The 20,006-nt window shown below is 31.3% G+C and overlaps 1 protein-coding gene and 1 long non-coding RNA gene across 4 annotated transcripts in view; both read left to right on the forward strand.

Annotated features, from left to right (window-relative positions):
- The window catches only part of LOC126901872 (retinol dehydrogenase 11-like), a 79,525-nt gene continuing 59,519 nt past the window's right edge, over nucleotides 1-20,006 (forward strand). Inside the window, exons 1-6 of one of the 3 annotated variants that reach the window (XM_050678751.1) lie at nucleotides 3-212; nucleotides 1,095-1,295; nucleotides 12,809-12,970; nucleotides 13,053-13,175; nucleotides 14,605-14,833; nucleotides 14,891-15,218. In XM_050678751.1, the coding sequence (XP_050534708.1) occupies nucleotides 101-212; nucleotides 1,095-1,295; nucleotides 12,809-12,970; nucleotides 13,053-13,175; nucleotides 14,605-14,833; nucleotides 14,891-15,047 (984 nt within the window). In that variant the 5' untranslated portion in view covers nucleotides 3-100 and the 3' untranslated portion in view covers nucleotides 15,048-15,218. Of the gene's footprint in view, nucleotides 213-1,094; nucleotides 1,296-12,808; nucleotides 12,971-13,052; nucleotides 13,176-14,604; nucleotides 14,834-14,890; nucleotides 15,219-20,006 lie in introns of those variants that run through there. The other 2 variants (XM_050678752.1, XM_050678753.1) reach the window with 2 other exon arrangements.
- Nucleotides 1,495-2,642, forward strand: LOC126901876 (uncharacterized). The gene is made up of 2 exons (XR_007703139.1): nucleotides 1,495-2,125; nucleotides 2,290-2,642. It is a non-coding gene; the product is annotated as an uncharacterized LOC126901876 (long non-coding RNA).

The raw sequence follows: 20,006 nt of genomic DNA on the forward strand, positions 1-20,006 counted from the left end.
TGTTATTAGTCACATTTCATGCATTTACTTGTGAGGATTTTTTATTTATTTAAAAAAACAACTTCATGTAAAAAAGAGAAAATAATAATAAAAAAAAAAAATGTTTAGTAGAAATTGTACAAGTAAATGTAGATTGGATGGTAAAGTCGCTATTGTTACGGGATCAAGTCGAGGAATTGGTAAAGCTACAGCAAAAGAACTTTATAAAATCGGTATACAATTTATTTATTTAACAAAATATGTTGGGTTTTTAAAAATAAATAATATAATATAATATTGTATGTATTTGAAACTTAAAAAACTTTTAAATATAAAATAGTGTTAGGACAGCAGTTTTTAAAATTAGTTTGTGTAGTAAAGAAACTAATGAGAATTAATAATCTATACATAAATAAAAAAAGGTAATTTTTCCTTAATTAATTAATTGTTTCTTATCTTAAATTACTATACCGTGATACACTAAGCGCTAGTGTTTTTAGTATTTTTTATTTTTATTTATTCAGTGTTTTTAGTATTTTTACTAAAAATATCACAAAAAAAGGACTGTGTTATTCAATTTTTGGTCAAATATTATGACCAATATTAGTAAATCATAATAGTTTCATTTTTTCTGTAGAATACAACTTTTTTAGTTTCAAAATTTTATGTTTAAAATAATAGCGTTTATATCATAATTAGCATTATTACACAGTATATTACTTTTTCAACTAACTTTTGAAAATATTCCGGAAATACTAATACTTTTATTTACTTTTGGTATCTTAAATTAAAGCTTATGTAATATAATTTAATATGAAAAAAAAAAAATTGAATTTTAGTTTGTCTTCATAGTGAACATAGCTACCGTATTCAAAATATGGTATTTTTATGTCAAAATTCTCGATTTTATATTTTATATTTTTAACCTTTATTTCTATAACTATTTGAAAAATACATGGATAAAAACAATTTTTTTTCAATTGGACCTTTTCTATTTATACAGGGAGAAACTAGAACTTTTTCAGCTTAAATTTTGAAAGTGTTCCGGAAATACTGACACGAATTAACTTCTTAAGTTTCTGCTTAAATTATGATGTAAATTTTCATTCATATAGGTGCAAATGTAATTATGGCATGTATTGATATGAAAGAAGCTGAACAAGCTTTGTTAGATATAAAAACAGAAGTACAAGGAGATGGTTTGGGGACTTTAGTTATCGAAGAGCTTGATTTGTCATCATTTTCTTCTATAAAAAGATGTGCTAAAAGAATTCTAGAAAGAGAAAATCTAATTCACTTACTAATCAATAATGCCGGTATGTGTACTTCAAAATTTAAGAATATCTTATAACAGACTACTTAAATTAAAAATAAATATTTTTAGTAATTAGTATAAAAAGATTTTATTTATGAACTTCAGAGACCTTTAACTCGTTTGACCTATAAATAATTAAATTCTTTCAGTATTGACCTTTATACGAATTATTATTGGAAAAGTCCAAATACCAGTCTTGTAAAATATCTGAATAAATGTAATTAAAAACTATTAAGGTTGTAACGTGACAAATGTATCTAGTTATTTTTTTTGTCTATTTATATATATATATATATATATTTGTTTTGAGCCAAATGCGGACTGCGACGGCGTTTGTCAGTAAAATTATCGTGATAAGGTATTGTGATTTGTTTATGCGCGTGCGAGATAGTCAGCTGTGTACTACTTCAGACCGGTTCATGGACGGCATTTATGTGTACATTCACCCCGCTCCTTTCCCATCTTGAACGTCATTTGCACTGCTCACCGCATACATTGTCGCCTTATGATTAAAATTGTTCTTAGTAATTTCTGGCACTGGGTATTAAGTTTTTTTTTGACCCCTACTCCAAAGGCTAGCCGTGTTGTCGCCAACGGACCGCCGGGTCAAACGTCGGACGAGTTGTCGGAAATTAGCCATCGTCGGAACTGGTACGCTAATTTTCGTCCGTAGCGGTAGTTATTTTTGTTGTGTGCGTTACAACTTTTTTATATATATATACATTTTTTTTTTTTTTACGTGAGTGTCCGCTGTTCGTTTATTATGTAGTTTTTTTTATTGGCGTCGGCTGAACCTACCTCCAGTTTCTTTAGCCCTTCGGGGCTGGTAATGTATAGTTTATTATATGTTTTGAGCCAGTTTTTTTATTAGTACGTCGTGCCATAAGCACGTGTGGCGAATTTTATTTATTATATAAATTTTTTTTTAGGTGCCCCTATTATTGGCAGCTGTGTTCCAATACCACCTGTCATGTTATATATATATTTTTTTATAGGTTTTATATTTTACTTTATGGGCGATATGTATATATTATTGGTACAATGTGGTGACGTAGTGTATTTTATTCCGGGGTGTCCCAACGTCTTGCAAGCTAAGTCTAACTGCCTAAAACCAGTCGCTTACTTGGGACGTATACCCGCCGTGCTTAGCGGTAATTCTGGGATTAATAGCCGGCGGGTACCCGAAGACGTTCATCGTATTCTCTAATAATAAAAGTGTAGGTGTAACTATTTTTTTTATTAATATCTGTTTTTTTTTTCTCTTTCTTTGTCCCCTTTAATTGTAGACGAGGTTTTTTGACCGTTCGGTTTTTTGCCTCGTGTTAACTTAATTTTTTTGTTTTTTTTTTTTACTTAATAAAGTCCCCTTAATTTAACTGAACCATCATATTTTTCTTTTTTTTGCGTGTTCCATCTTCAATGGACTCGTGTATTTTATTTCTCCTTTCAAAAATCAACTCCCTAGTTTATAAGGTACGGCAACGGCCTTGTATAAGGTCATCCCTGATTAATATGGTTATGTGACAACTGTCACGAGGTTCTGGTGTACATCTACTATCAACGACTCAACGGACATCAACTTTAATATTTATTAATTATATATTTTTTCTAATTGTTTTAATATACAAGAGTTAATTTTTTTAAAATCCTACTGTGGTCCGACAATACATTGTGCTCGCCCAGTAGGTTGGCGACGCTTTTCTTATAATTTTGTAAAACGCCATGAAAGTTACAAATTTTTCGTTACGGCCAATTAATTTGATTTTTATATATTTGTAACCTTTCAAGGTATTAACAATACTTTTATTTCAGGAACTTGAGATATATTTAAATAGTATTAAGGGGTGAATCTCGGTTATCAGTACCAAAAAATTGAATTTTTTATTTTTCGCTCAAACCAATGATTGGTATTTCAAAAACATATAGTTAAAATCTCAGAGCCGTACCTGAACTGCTTATCTCTGAAACCGTACACCGCGTATTTGTTCGACGCCCTGGCTGCCCGGCTCCAATAGATCGGTCGGAAGGCAGCTATTGCTGCCAGTATCTTTTTTTTCTTCTATTGTCATTTGAGAAGTAATCTTAAGTAAAATATTTACTGGTAAGCTACTCTATATATGTCTCGTACGAATATTACGTATAATCTGATAACTTAAAAAGTTGTAGTTTTACTTCGGTTTTTCGTGCTCTTACAGACTTAGTAATGTGTAAAATGTGCTATGGTCAAATTCAGTTCAAAGAATCAGATTTTCACAGAGCGGGGTTTAAAATTGTTGTGGAGTGTGGTTGTGGTTCACGAAGAATTAATTCTGGGCCTCAGGAGAATACGGGGTATGAAATAAATCGTCGGATCATACTTCTGTTTCAATTACTGGGCTTTGGTATAGCGGGATTAAATATTTTTTGTGGATTAATGGACATGGGCAGCAGTTTTGGTCGGTCTTTGTACTATAGTGTGATTGAGCGTCTTCACACTTGCGCGAAAGCTGTGTTCGATATCGTGTGTTCAAAAGTCGTTATAAAAGAAAAAGAAGAGAATATAAAAAGAGGAAAAGCAGCCGACAATTTTATTGTTTATGGAGATTGTTTGAGCAACTCGTTATTTAAATAATAAAAAAGAGTGGACTGTATTTCTAGATTTCATTTTATTATAATGAAAATTTAATTATAGTAACAATTATTACGTCGCGAAATGGTCCGGCAATGTTACCGGCGCAGCGTATAACGAGTAACTAACCGATCCCACCATTATCACAAACGATAATCGTATACTAAACATAGGGGCCACCTTGAAGAACAGTCTTCAAAATATAATAAATAATATACACTATCGCCAAATAGAACAAAATAAATTAAACAATCAATTAGAATATAATAGAAAGATTTAACCCTCAATCAAAAGGGATACTGAAAATAATATAAATAATGTATGATAAAAATTCATTGACTAGAACATAAATAAATAATTGCGCTTACATATTATTATTACCAAAAAATTAAGAAATAGGTATTACATTAAATTTAAATTACATAATATACAATACATTTTAATCATTTTAAGTCGGACTCTTCATTAGCTTGGATTGGTAATGGACATAATAATCTCACCGCTCTCTTTCTTAACCCACCTGCTGTCTTGACTGTCGCGACTCGCACTACACCGTCATTGCCCGGAAATGTTTCACTCACGCGGCCCAACTGCCATTGCAAGGGAAGCAAATTTGGATCTTTTATTAAAACCATTGAGCCAATTTTTAATGTGGAACAATTAGGTTTATTCCATTTGGAACGCTCCTGAAGCTGACTTAGGTATTCCACGATCCAACGTTTCCAAATTTGTTGCGTAATATATTGTGCTCTTTGCCACCGTGATAATAAATTACTGTTTAAATAACATATTTCGGGTTCCGGCAACGATGATAATGAGTCACCTACTAAAAATTGGCCAGGAGTAAGGACGGATAAGTCAGAAGGATTATTAGATAATGGGGTAAGCGGTCGTGAATTTAAACAAGCCTCAATATGCACCAACAGTGTGTAGAACTCATCATATGTTAATCTTACGGATGATACAGTGCGATTTAAATGTTTTTTAATGCTGTAAACTGCCGCCTCCTATAATCCGCCGAAATGTGGTGCTCGTGGAGGAATAAAGTGCCATACTATTTCGTTGCTAGTCATAAATTGATGAATACGATCTTTGTGATCGTCAATCGACATTAACTGTTTTAAATNTGATCGTCAATCAACATTAACTGTTTTAAATTTTGAAGTTTATTGTTTGCACCTATAAAACAAGTAGCGTTATCTGAATATATGTTTTTAAATAGACCACGGCGAGATATGAATCGCTTTAGAGCTGCAATAAATGCATCCCTGCTTAAATCACATACGAGCTCTAAATGCACCGCCTTTGTGGCGAAACACACAAACACGCATATATATGACTTTTGAGTCGCGGAATTTCGTCTATTGTTACATTTTAACTGAAACGGACCCGCATAATCTATTCCACAGTTTTCAAAACATCTACTTGGCTGATCGACTTTGAATTTTGGTAAATTACCCATTAAAGGTGATATATTTTTTGGTCGTGCCTTGAAACATTTTACGCATTGGTATTTAACTTTTCGCACGCACCTTCGACCATTGAGTGGCCAGTATTTTAATCGCACCGGGGCAAGTGTAGCATGTGGCCTTGCATGCATCAGTCTCTCGTGTTCGCGTAACATGATCAATTTTGAAAAATTTGTATCATTGGGTATTATAATCGGAAATCGTTGATCAGTATCAATAATTGTCGCGTTGGTTAATCTACCACCTACGCGCACGATTCCATCGTCGTCTATGAACGGATTTAATTTATATATTTTACTGTTACCCGACACAATACATTTATTTTTTAAATCTTTAATTTCTGAAGAAAAATAAATACTTTGTAATAATTTGATTAGTAATTTAATTCCTTCTGATATTTCGTCTACGCTTAACGGCCCGATAATTCTTTGGATATTATTACGTTTCGATAATGAATTATTTTTGTATCGTATTAAATACGCAACGACGCATGATAACTTGTTCAGAGATGAATATTTATCAATATCAAACACCGGGCTTACTGTAGTAGCACACGCGATAATAGACGTAATCTTTTCTTCGTTTTTAATATCGTTTATATGTTCCAAATCTTCGTTGTGTGCTATTGAACCTTTGAAATCATTATTAATTAACCATACCGGACCGTGCCACCAAAGCATGTTATTTTTTAATTCGTCTGGCGTACATCCTCGTGATAATACGTNACATGTTATTTTTTAATTCGTTTGGCGTACATCCTCGTGATAATACGTCAGCTGGATTATCGTTCGATTTCACATGTCCCCACTCCGAACGCTCAGTCAAAGTGTGTATTTCACTGACACGATTAGCAACAAATGTTTTCCACTTACTTGATTCTGCAGCTATCCAAGCTAAAGTGACAGTTGAATCCGTCCAAAAATATTTTTTTGATATGTTCACTTTAAGCGCCGATATAATTACATGCATAAGACGTGATAAAAGTAATGCCGCACATAACTCTAATCTTGGAATTGACACTACCTTTATCNTATCTTGGAATTGATACTACCTTTATTGGTGATATACGCGACTTTGCGCACACTAATAGGCAGTTAACGACTCTGTCCGTCATATCTGTAGTACGTATATAGATACACGCACCGTATGCTTTCGTAGATGCATCCGCAAATCCATGTACTTCAATGTGTTTTTCTTTATCAGACCCCACCCAACGAGGTATGTTAAATGAATTGAGCTCATTTAAACAACTATTATAATTTTTCCATTCTGATTGTATGTGTAACGGAACTGGACTATCCCAACCAATTTTTTCAAGCCATAATTTTTGAAGTAATATTTTTCCTACTAATATGATAGGACCTACTAAACCTAATGGATCAAACAACGTCACCAGACCGGCAAGAACGTGCCTTTTGGTGACTTGAGCGTTTATTTTTGGTATCTGAACGACATATGTGTAGTAATCCCTCTCCGGTTCCCAATACAAACCTAAAGTTTTTACTTTTTCTCTATCCATTGAGATTTTTTGTGATTTGCCATTACTTGGATTAGGAAATAAATCTTCATGATTTGCCGTCCATTTTGATAATTCAAATCCCGCACTTTTCATAATTGAAATTAATTCATCACGTAACATTATAGCTTCAGTCAACGTATCTGCTCCGGTAAGACAATCATCCACACAAAAATCGTTTTTGATCATTTCTTTTAATCTTGTATTTGTAGTTTTATCAGCTACTCGGTTGACGCAGCTCATCGCCAAAAAACCCGCGGGTACCAACCCATAAGTAACTGTACGTAATCTGTATATTTTGACCTCTTCACTTGGATCCGATCTCCATAATACACGTTGATAATCACGATCATTTTTGTGTACTAATACCTGTCGATACATTTTCGTTATATCCGTCGAGAATGCATATCTGTGAGTTCTAAATCGAATTATGATATCTAATAAGTCCGGTTGTACTTTGGGACCGTTCATTAATATGTCATTTAATGACACCCCGGTACTGGTTTTCGCTGACCCGTCAANAGTACTGGTTTTCGCTGACCCATCAAACACAACGCGCAGCTTGGTCGTTCTACTATGATCGTTTAAAACGTATGAGTGCGGTAAATAAAAACATTTATTGTTGTCGATTAACTGATTATCGCCTCTCGCATTGCCTATATATTCCATATGTTTTAATTCTTCATATTATAACATAAACATTTTATACTTATCATGTAATTCGGAATTTTTTAATAATCGTTTTTCTAATGATAAAAATCTGTGTACTGCTGAGTTGAATGAATCGCCCAGCTGTTGGCTACAATTTACTTTGAATGGTAATTTTACTACGAATCTACCATCCTCATTTTGGTCGACGTTATCGGAAAAATGTGTTAAGCACAATTTTTGTTCATCGGTGAAATTATGCTTCAAAGATACGTCTTCCATTTTCCAAAATAATTCAATTTTATTATCTAATAATTCGTACTGATGTTTCGTTATTGACAAATACGAATTTAATTTGATATCATTCATATCTGTTAATGATTTACCTACCACCACCCACCCGAGTAATGTTTTTTGCATGTATGGGCCTTCTTTTGTTTTGAGCTTTTCGGCACATATTATGTCTCAATATGTTTCTCCTCCGATAAGAATGTTAATATTACCCGGCTGATTGAACGACGGGTCCGCAACATTAAGGATGTCGGGAATACTCACAGTGCGTATAGGTGTATGTGGCAGTGAACCGGTTATTTTTGATAAGACTAGAAATTCAATAGTCGTTGCATACGAACTATCTAATGACTGCACAATAGCAGTGACTTTGTACTTAATGTTATTCTTCGATTCACTTATTCCACATATTGGTATATTTACTTTCTGACGTTTGAGTCCCAATTTATGTACTAGATTACTCGTAATGAAATTGCTTTGAGATCCATTATCTAACAACGCTCGGCCGTGTATTTGTCTGCCGGCTGAACTTATTATTTTTATTATTGCCGTTGCTAATAATACTTGATTATTTGTTTCGGCATCCATTGTATGTGCAACCAATGTATTCCCATCGTTTGCAACACCCGGAGTACTTCCTNTCATTGTTTGCAACACCCGGAGTACTTCCTTCGTCCGAACTGGCTTCTTTTTCTTGGTGTAAGAGTGAATTATGAAGTTTTTGACATTGATTTACGTGATGGTCGTTTTTTTTTAAACAATTTTTGCACAATTTCAATTCACTGACTTTATTTATTCTGGACGCTTATCAAGTGCCAGAAATGTAGTGCACTTATATATTGGATGAGGTTGTTGACACAAATAACATTTCATTTTTGACGTAGTTAAAAATGTCGATGCACCTTTTTTGTACGTTCCAACTTTTGAAGTTCTAATTGACAACCAATTTGGTTCATTTTGCTTGAATGTTAATAATTTTGCGTTTTCGACCGACTCTAATCTTTATCTTTAAAAATTTTAAATCAAATAGTAACTTTTTTACAAAAAATAACTTTTTCAACTTAATTTTTGAAAATGTTCCGGAAATACTGCGTCCTTTAAACATATATAAAATTAAAGCTTATTTCATGTACTACAAAATGAAAAAAAAAAAATTTGTCCCGAGGACCTATCTTCTATACGCAAGTGGCTACCGTATTCAAAAATATGCTATTTTTGTATTAAAATTATGGGTTTTGTATTTTATTTTAATAGAAGTTGATGTTGATTTTGCAATTATCCATCAATTTTTTAAAATTAAACACTATCTACAGATTTGCATCGAAGCGTTTCTTATGATAGTGATTTTAATCACTGTCAGATTAAATCTATACTGGACCCAACTATGCAATNACTATGTAATGTCTCCAATATGCCGCGACCCCACTGTGCTACCGTTTTTTTTTTTTTAAATGTTATAGCATTATAAAGTTAAAAATATAAAAAATAATTTTTTATAATATTTTAGAAATATACCTTTAAAATATTGTGAGAATATAATATTCGCAGCCAAAGTATATTCTGAGAACATAGTTAGAATATTTCAAAATATTCTGGTTATATTCTAGAAATATTTTAATATCAAAAATAAATATTCTAGAAATATTTTAATATCAAAAATAAATATTCTAGAAATATTTCATTGCTATGTGAAAGGATTAAAATTAGAAGAGTGCGTAGATAGAGAAAGTTGGCATCAAGTATTAGAAGCAGCTTCTAAAGCATGAACTTTAGAAACTCACAAAAAAAAAAATAGTAAATCATAAACATGGACTAAAGGGATTTAAAGAAGTTTTAGATGAGAGAACATACATAGTAAAAACAGAAGAGGGATTAACTTCTAAGGAAAAAGACATTTTGATCAAATTATATTAGCTTATACAGATCATAATGTAGCGTATTTTAGGTAACCAAATGAGGAAAGGGCAGAACAGAGTAATAGTAACGAGGATATACCAAATTACACCTATATTGCTAAGGGTGTTTTTGGTATAATAAATATATATAATAAAATAAGCAATAAAACAATAAAATTATGTACTATTTTATAAATGTATTATTGTGTATTATTATAGTAGTTCAATTAAGTTATTAACTGTAATGCAATGATTGTTATTTTTTTTATTCCTATTATATTATTTTATATTAAATATAATATATATTAAATAATGTTTTTATATTAATTAATTAATTTTTGTGTAATCTTAAGGGGCGAGTATTGTAGTATTGTGTTGAGGTTGACACTGTATATTATATAACCCTAAAAAAAATAAGATATTTTTTAGTCTTGTTATTAGTAAAAATTGAGTACATTAAAAAGTAATCATGCGTATTAAATTCGTTATTTTCTAATATATCTAAAGATATTACAGAATAAGAGGAGAAATATCTATGACAAAAAAACAACTTTATTTTTTGCCTGAAAAGTCAACGATGGATCCAGAAAGAATACTAATAGAAAAGTATAGATAAAAGAAAAAAAAGCTGTGTATGGAATTTATAGATTTGAAGAAAGCGTTTGATAGAGTACTGAGAGAGGTTTTAAAGTGATTGTTAATAAGATAGTCCCATAAAGATGCATTGATATAATAGAGGATATTATTTTAGGGTAAAAGTAGTTCTTCACCAAGGTTCTTCTTTAAGCTCTTACCTATTATTTATAGTGATGGATGAAATTACTAGAGAAATACAAGGAAAGTTGAAAAAGTGACAGAAATATAGTCATAAAATTAATTTTCGAGGAAAAAATGTTGGATATAATCACTGCCAATGCACTACATGTAGGATGAAATGAAATAGACAAGGAAGTGTTTGGAGAAAGATGGATAGGGTTATGCAAGGAATAACTGGAAATGAGGATGCGGTGAGAGTAGGAGTTGAATGTCAGGAAACAAGAAACCCTGGTGGTGGTGGAATAAGGGCGTTTAAATAATCATAGATAAAAAGTAGTTCAAATAATGACAGAGAGCAAAAATAGAGAAGATTGGATGGAGTATAAACGCTTGTGCAAGGAAGTCAAGTGTGCAGTAAGTAAGTCGAAGTTTAAGAGGTATGATGAGTTGTATGGTAGGCTAGAAACAAAGTAAGGCTGGTATTTAAAGGTAAAGAAGACATACAGGAGTGTGGAAATTATAAAAGAATAAAGCTTATGAGTCATAGTATGAAAATTTGGGAAAGACATGATTAAGAGAATTAGGAGGAGTAACAGAAAGTTTTAGTGTAAGAGTAAGAGTGCACCACGGTTGTGCTTTACGCCCTTATTTATTGTCTTCAAAAATTACTAGAGAAATACAAAAAGAAGTACCGTGGTGCATATTGTTCGCTGACGATATAGTGTTTATTGGAGAAAATAGTAAGGAAATTAATCAAAGGCTAGGGTTGTGGAGATCAGCTCTTGAAGAAAAGGGTTTAAAAATATGTAGAAGTAAGACAGAGTATATACAGTACGACTTTGACAGAGGAGTACAAGAGGTAGAGGAAATGAGGAGATCATTGACAAAAGGAGAGGACGTGATAGGATAGGTAGATTGTTTTAAGTATTTAAAATCATTTGTGTAAAAGAGTGGTAGTATTGACGTGGATGTAAGACACAGGTTTAATTGGGGGTGGTTAAAGTGGAGAGTGGTGGCCGACCCCTAGTAGTTGGGATAAAGGCGAAGAAAAAGAAAGACAGATGTATTTATGTAATTTAAAAGTTATATTAGTTCTTAAATACATTTACATAATAATATATATGAAATATATTTTGATACTTATGATGTGACAATATTTGTATCTATATTTTGACACGACTTACGTCGCAAAAATGTGGTCTACATTGGTTATGAGGGTAAATACCCTTGGGCCGTTTATTACTGGGCAACAACAGGTTATATTAACAATAACATAAAACAAACCGAACACAGTTATTAATAATCTTCGCATAATATCGCGGAACTTTCGCTGTCGTCGACGACGTGATGTCCTGCGTGATCCTCGGGCGTCAAAAGGTTAGCAGCGTTGATGGCGAAGGTGCGCGAGTGCGGATCGGTTCGTCAACGTTGTCACTCTCACAACGTATCATTTGTGGCGGGTCGTCGTCGGGCGTGCAGCACTTGCTGGACATTGCACAGTAGCGTATGATACGCGGTGTTGGTCAGTCATAGTACTCATAGTAGGGCGACGGCTGATAAAGGTGGCACGAGTCGCGTGCCGTGTCAATTTAATTATAGTACTATCTTTTTCATCTTTGTCAAGATCAAAATATAATCTTCAGTTGCATTATTAAGATAGAGGAATTATTTCATTCAATTTATGTATAATAAAATTATCAAATTATAATTAATAAATAATATTTTCATTGTAAAAAAAAAATTAATTTTAATTTTAAATAACATTATTTGTTTTTATATATATGAAAACTATAATTCTTGCATTTCATTTCATTTATACAGAATGGATTATATCTAGCTGACAACTCTTATAACTTTTGATATAATTACAATTCTGCCATAAACTTTTAAAAGCAATTTATGTATTTTTAGACTACATTGAAATCATATATTTTATTATTTATTATTAATAATAAAAAAATAATTTGTGAATTTTAAATTTTTTCAAAATTTATAGAACAAATACTTATTGAGTTACAATACATAGAGTGGATGCATAACGCGACAGATATGTGTAACCAATATAGCTGTACTATGTAACAGTAAACTTTGATAATATAAAGTTATAAAAAATTTTAATGGAAAAAATAATATTGATAGAGTTTTTTATCATAATTTGTTTATATAAAGTGTTCAAAAAGTAAGGAAATAGGTCAATTGTTCTCATTTTTTTTAACAACTAACCTGTTTCCTTTCTAACATATACAACATTCGATGGTTTACTAATTTTAATAATATTGTCGCTTAATACCTATTGATTAAGAAAAGGTACATTCATGTTTTATATTTCAGGATTAGTGATGTCTAAAAAAATTTTAACTGAAGATGGTTTTGAAACACAATTTGCAGTAAATTATTTAGGACATTTCTTATTTACCTGTCTTTTGTTGCCAAGAATAATTTACTCATCGCCTGCTCGAATCATCAATGTGTCATCAATGGGTCATACTTATTGTCAGTTTAACTTATAATATGCAAATTTTTATTTTTAAATTCAAATAATAAAAAGAATGATAAAATGAGATATTTTTTTCAGTTAAAAATTATGATTTTGATGACATTAACTATGATCTAAAAGATTACTATCCAATGGAAGCCTACTGTCAAAGCAAACTTGCTAATATACTTTTTACGAAAGAATTAGCAACCAGACTTGCAGGTATTGAAAGTAATTGTTTTTATATTATTATTTAATCATTTTCCAGCCTTGGTTTGTTTATTTTGTACACGAGTCTTTAATTTGAAACGAAGACATGATACAATCTTTTGAACATTCCTTTATCAATCACCTTATGGTTCCCCGATGCACAAATATAGTAGTATCTTTTATAAATGACGCAAAGCTTTTGTAACGTGGGTTAATGACAATTTTAATTTTTTTTTAGATTTTATGAATTTTTTATTTTAGTATGTCACTCACACATTTTCTAAACTTGGTGTGCAAGTTACGTGCACATGAGTGTAATTAGAAATAAGGACTAGTAGACTCGTAAAAAATACATTTTTTAATCAATAACGTAATGGTTCATCTAGATTTATAAAAAAATTTAATTTACTCTTTTGAATTATTCTTTTATTATGAACCATCGAACCTAATACTAATACTATTAACAAAATAATAATTAGTTGATATAATTTTATTAATTATATCAACTATAATTGAACTATATAAGAGGTTTTTTGTACATACACCTCTTAAAATATGTAAACTTATTATCTTAAAAAAAAATTCTAATATAATATAATATATATAAATATTGAAGAATGATCTAATGAAGAAAATTGTTAGCAAATTTCGATCAATTATTTCTTATAAAATTTATGAAATTCTATAAGTAATTGAAGTATGTGCACATTTTATTTATTTTAGTATGTCACTTAACCACTATGTAGTGTCGGTTTAAATATTATGTGAACACGTCTATAATGAAAACGGAATGGTTTTTTTGCACATCCCTTTATCAGTTACGTAATGGTCCATCGAGATTTCTGAAATATTTCAATAGACCATTAAGTGTTATTATTTCATGTTATTCTATCATAAACCATTATAATTATATTAATTATATCAACTATAATTGAACTTAATCATTTTCCATGTTTGCATGTTTTTTGATATAATTTCTTGCACATTTCTTTAATAATTATGTAATGGTCCACATAGTTTAATTTTTCATAAAACTTTGAATAAAACTACAATAGACCTCTATAAGATATAAGTAGATTCTATTAAATATTTTTTATGTTCATCCTTTATATCTTATAGGGTGTCGACATTATTTTTTTTAAAAGCAATATAAATATTTAACTGTCTTATAAAAAAGAAAATAATCCAATTAAGGAAATGACTGGTCGATAACAACTTTTGGACCAATAATTCAAAAGTTATTAATAATTTAAAGTAATGACTGTAGGTCATGATTGGGTGCTACTTTTTTCATCAAAATACTGAATGGCAGGCGTAAATAAATCACATTGTAAATTTAAGATAGATCTAATAAAGAAAATAATTAATGGATTGCAAATTTCGAACAGTTATTTCTTATAAAAGTTATGGGTTCTTTAACATTGTAGTATTATGTATTTAGGTACAGGAGTAAATGTGTATTGCGTAAATCCAGGAATAGTAAAAACTGATATACACAGGGCATTTGGTTACACTTGTTTCCAATTCAACAATTTTATATTTAATTTTTTTTTATTATATTCACTACTTATTTCATATTTCATTATGAAAACTCCTCATCAAGGAGCGCAGACTACAATTCATTGTGCTATAGATGAAAAAGCTGGCACAGAAACAGGACTTTACTACAGGTATTTGGGCATTTTAATTTAATTGAAAAGCAAAATTAATTTTTATATTTTATATAGTGAATGTCAAGTTAAAGAACCTTCTTCTGTAGCAAAAGATATTATTCTAGCAAAGAAACTGTGGAAAAAGAGTTTAAACATGGTCGGGCTGACAAATTTTGACATGTTTAAATCCAGTGAAACAATTCCAACTGTATTATTAGATATTGTAATTTAATTTAATGTAATAATTTTGTCTTATAATCTATTTGAATGGTGGAGTGAAATAAAAAATTTCAATGTCAATGTAGCAAATATTTTGATTATGTAGTAACTGCGATTATATTTTGAAACTTATTTAAATTTTTTTGTTTCTTTTAAGTCGAGAAATATAACTTTGAAATTTGAACTAGTTTAAATTTTTTTTTTATCGATCATCGAATGCGACGTACAGTTACCGAGTAGCTAACATTTGTGTCTACTACGCTTGGGTACAAGTTTCGAACCCACCTGTGGCAATGAATTCCTTACGTTTTTTTCTTAATTCCTTTTCAGTTAGAAAAAAATGTTCAACTCATCTGATTTAGATTCAATAACTTCAATGAATATGAAGGACTCCATTACTGGGTCTACCCTCTTGATAATATTTTCTTTCTAACATTTTTAAAGAAATTAAAGAATTATTTAAAGTATTGTTGAAACAAGTGTGATATAATAATAGGTTTCAACTACAAAATTAAATAATTTTACTTTGTAATTTGTTGATTTTTTAATTCTATTTGTGTGTGTGCTACTGTCAGTCTTTAATATTACAAATTTTTTGGTTATATGTTACTATATAAATAATTTCTAAAAAATATTATTTTAGTTTCACCTAAATTTAACAATGGATCTTTACAATTATAATCAAATTTTATAATACGCTCAATCGTGCAAATTTTTTTTATAAGTTATTCATTGTTTTTTTTTCATAGTTATAATGCAAAACTAAAAGTTATTAGTCTTGTATGTTGTGCGATGTTTTTTATATCTGTCCATAAAAATTCTCAGCTCTCACTGTTCCAATTTTGATAACGTCAAAAGAACCGATTTTAATCTAGTTGAACTAATAGTCATAAAATATTAGAAAAAATCTCTTAATTTTATAAATTTAGACAAATATCTAATGTAAAAAAAAACTTTTTTTTTAAATAAATATCACTAAAATGAAACATTTTTTAAACAGCATTACTTTAACCAAAATATACTTAGCTTAATCATGTTTTCACGCTGATTTCAAATCTGCAATTCCATCACTTCTTGTAGAAGTAATGGAAATACAAGTGTGGGAATCGAAATACTATCAATAGAAGAAGAGTTACGAGAACTAGGTGTAATATCATAAGTAAAGTAGCAAATGAATTACATAAGCCTGCTAGAAAAATAATTCCTATAAGAAGAGTTATATCGTACGGCAAAGATGACTTGTGACAAGCAGATTTAGTAGATATGACAAAATACTCTATAAAAAATAAAAATTTTACATTTATTTTAACGATAATCGATGTGTATACAAAATATGTATGGACTGTGCCTTTAAAAAATAAATCTAGTACAGAAGCCAAGTCGGCTTTTGAAAAAGTCTTGTTCAATAGATCTCCAAGGAACTTGCAAACAGATCGAGGTTTAGAATTTTTCAACAAACATTTTCGGATGCTCATGAAGAACAAAAATATAAATCATTATTCAACCTACTCTACAATGAAAGCGGCTGTTGTGGAACGATTCAATAGAACACTAAAAAAAAAAAATGTGGAAAAAATGTACTACTAATAGATCATATAGTTGGATAAACATTATAGCAGATTTAATAACAAATTACAATAATACAAAACATAGTGCCGTAGGAACAACTCCTAGTATAGCATCGCGTATTCCTGGAAATGTCAGTTTTAAATGGCTACCTATTTTAAAATACAATAAATAGTTTAATATTAGAGATAAAGTTTGTTTGAGCAAGCATAAAGCAGTATTTTCAAAAGGATATACACAAAATTGGAAATCGGAAGTCTTTACAATCGCAAAAATTTGTGATGCAAAGCCCGTTGTGTATGAGCTGACAGATGAAGACAACAGACCTATAAATGGTTGTTTCTAATAGCACGAACTTAGCAATACTCAGTTTCCATAAGTTTATTTAGTGGAAAAGATCATTAAGAAGAATAAAGACAGATGTTTTGTCAAGTTTGTTGGTTTTGATAATTCACATAATAAATGGATAGATTCAAACGATATTATATAAAGTACCTATAATTTTTTTTTTATTGTTTATTGTAATAAAACATTTAGTTAAATAAATAAACAATTACAAATACAACACTTTATCGACTTGCAGTCCGTGTGCGATTCCCTGTTTAAGATTAACGTAGTGTACGATGTACCGCTGTTTCGGTTTCAAAGTTTGGTCTCTTTGGAACCCGGAGGTACATCGTTACCAGGCAAGAACGGTAAGTCGTTGTGCTCGTCATGCAGCCATTCTGGATACAATATGTCCATTTCATATATACGCCCCGTATTACCAGTGTCCGACAACGATTGGAGGTCAGCCAGAGGGTCTGCTCCTTTATACCACCGGAATCCACCGTACGGCATGGGATGACTCATAGCCCACCCGTAAAGGTTATTGCCTGTAAACATTAAACGTTTTTAAACCACCGCTCAATTATTGTACTTATATATAATATTTACAATCTTGATACACGATCCATGATTCAAGCTTTGTCTAATCGTAGTCTGGTGTTTTGTCATTGTTTGCTTTCGCATAGTGCTTGACGGTCTGCACTAGCCTACCACGAATGCCCTGTTCCACCATCAGAAGCATGTCGTGGTCGTTCAAGAGCTCCAGCGTCACCACGGTGTACTTCAACATACAATCGAAGCTAAAACCGGGCGCGGTGTAATAATGCGCCAGGTCCAAATTATATGTTGAAGTACAGATGTCGCGGAAATTCTCAAACACATCAGCCAACAACAACATGTCGATCTTAAGGTATAGGTCGCTGTACTCACCGAGGGTTGAGCAGCCGAAACGGTTCCACACCTCCGTGGCATATCTATATTCATAATCATCGATATTAGACTCACTCAACTGACTATAGAAAGCGTCCTGAGGTGGTAGCTCTGTGTCATTCAATTTAGTCCAACTATCAGTGTACTCGTAAGGGTATACGCCCTTATGCGTCACCAACGGCATGTCTTTCGAGCCGAACACCATCTCCCAGAATTTAACGAAATCGGACGTCATTAGGTTACCGAAGTATATGCTTTTTAGACTGATCATCAAAGCAGGTGAAGCAACGTTTGCAAGTGTAATGCGGCCTTGGTGTCTGGTGTTTTGTTTACGAATATGCTTTGAAAAATCTGAAATGTATGCGTAATGTGATTTTTCAGAGTCGCCAATATACAACAGATCAAAATGATTCTGTTGTTCTTTGTCGGCGACTCTTAACGGATACACCAACCACTTCAACTTAACGTCGTCTCGTTCCAAGCCGTACACGTTGACAGACACGTTAGGGTTTCGTCGCTCAAATATTTTAATTTGAGACACAGGTGTGGGGATTGTCAACTCCGTGAAATCATACCTGTGTTCCTCATTAAAATATTTTTGATTAACACGTGTATTATTATTAACCCCAACGTGCCTCGCTAAAATGGACCACTTGAAATAAGACTGAACTATATTCTGTGGGTTGATGATTGCTTTTCTATGATTAATTTCTGTCAAAATATATGATGAGCTGACGAGGGGCGTATACTTGTATAGGCTGAGCATAAGGCCGACGATATGCGATAGAGAAAAGCCGCTACCCCTTCCCGAGTACGTGTCTTCTTTGGCGAGCATAACCTCAAAATCTTCATCGACCGCACACTCGATATCTGTATCGGATAGCAATGTCCTAGCCCGTGTTTTGAAGACATGGTTTTTGGGTGGTGCTTCCGATCGTGGTATATGGTATGAGTCTTCCAATTTGAGATTATACTTGATCGGACGGTTATCTACGTTTCCAGCGAGTTCAACAACCAGCTCGGGTTTAACGGCGCGCAGAAAATCTCGATAGCTCGCGAAATTTTCCATGTTCTTCCGATAAAACCAAACAGCCCCTCGCTCCAATGCGAAATCGATCTCGGTGAAATCACGGGTATCCGTCAATTGCATACGTAACCTATTCTACCTAAATGCGCTGTTGTTAGCCCTACTACGCTTAGTCGCCTGACCTGATGAAACAGATATCGCGGAAGTAGCTTTAATAAATAATAAAATAAATAATTTTATTTATTGAAATGATAGGGCAAAGTCTACAGTTATTGGCACTTTTTTAATTAATTTATTAATAAGAGATGATATCATGGTTTAATATATTAAATTAGTTATTTATTCGTTATTTTAATATTTAGGCAGACTATTGGCTTTATGTTTATACCAAAATTTTAATTTTTACTCGACTGTGATAAGAACTATAATCAATTTAAAAAAAGATCTAATAACTTTACATTTTTAAAATTTTTTTCAAAAATCTATTATTTAAAAAAAAAAACAATATATATATAACAGTGGCGGCACTGTTTATAGGGACACTATGATCACTGTTGTAATTTGTATTATCATATAGATTTAAGGTCTATGGTAACATTCTATGGAATCTATGGTAACATTTTTAATAATTAATAATTATTTTTATTTTATATAATTTAAAGAGTATACAGTAATAAGTTTTAAATTATCGATTCTTTATTGTAGAATCGATCAACTTATTATTGAACAAAATTACATATATATATACAGAGTGATTTTTTTATCATAACCCACTCAATTACTTGCAGAATAATAATAATTTAAACATTTTTTTTTTCATTATCTTTAGTTACACATTATTCTTGAATTTTTAATTATGTAATACTTTTTAAGTTCATCCCTTATGCCTTGGAAGGGGGTCAACTTTGTTTTTTTAAATGGTAACACATATTTTTAATTAAATAAAATGTTTGAGTTTTTAATTTAATAGTAAATGGCATTTGAATTTTTAATATAACTTAATTCGTTTATTAGATATAATCATTTAAAGTTTCAAATTTTTGAATTAATATACAGGTATAATACACAAGGGATTACAAATATAGGTAGCTAATTGGTTTTTTATAACATCGATATTAGCAG

Source organism: Daktulosphaira vitifoliae, unplaced genomic scaffold (genome assembly GCF_025091365.1).
Source record: "Daktulosphaira vitifoliae isolate Bord-2020 unplaced genomic scaffold, ASM2509136v1 Scaffold_3, whole genome shotgun sequence".
NCBI lineage: Eukaryota > Metazoa > Arthropoda > Insecta > Hemiptera > Phylloxeridae > Daktulosphaira > Daktulosphaira vitifoliae.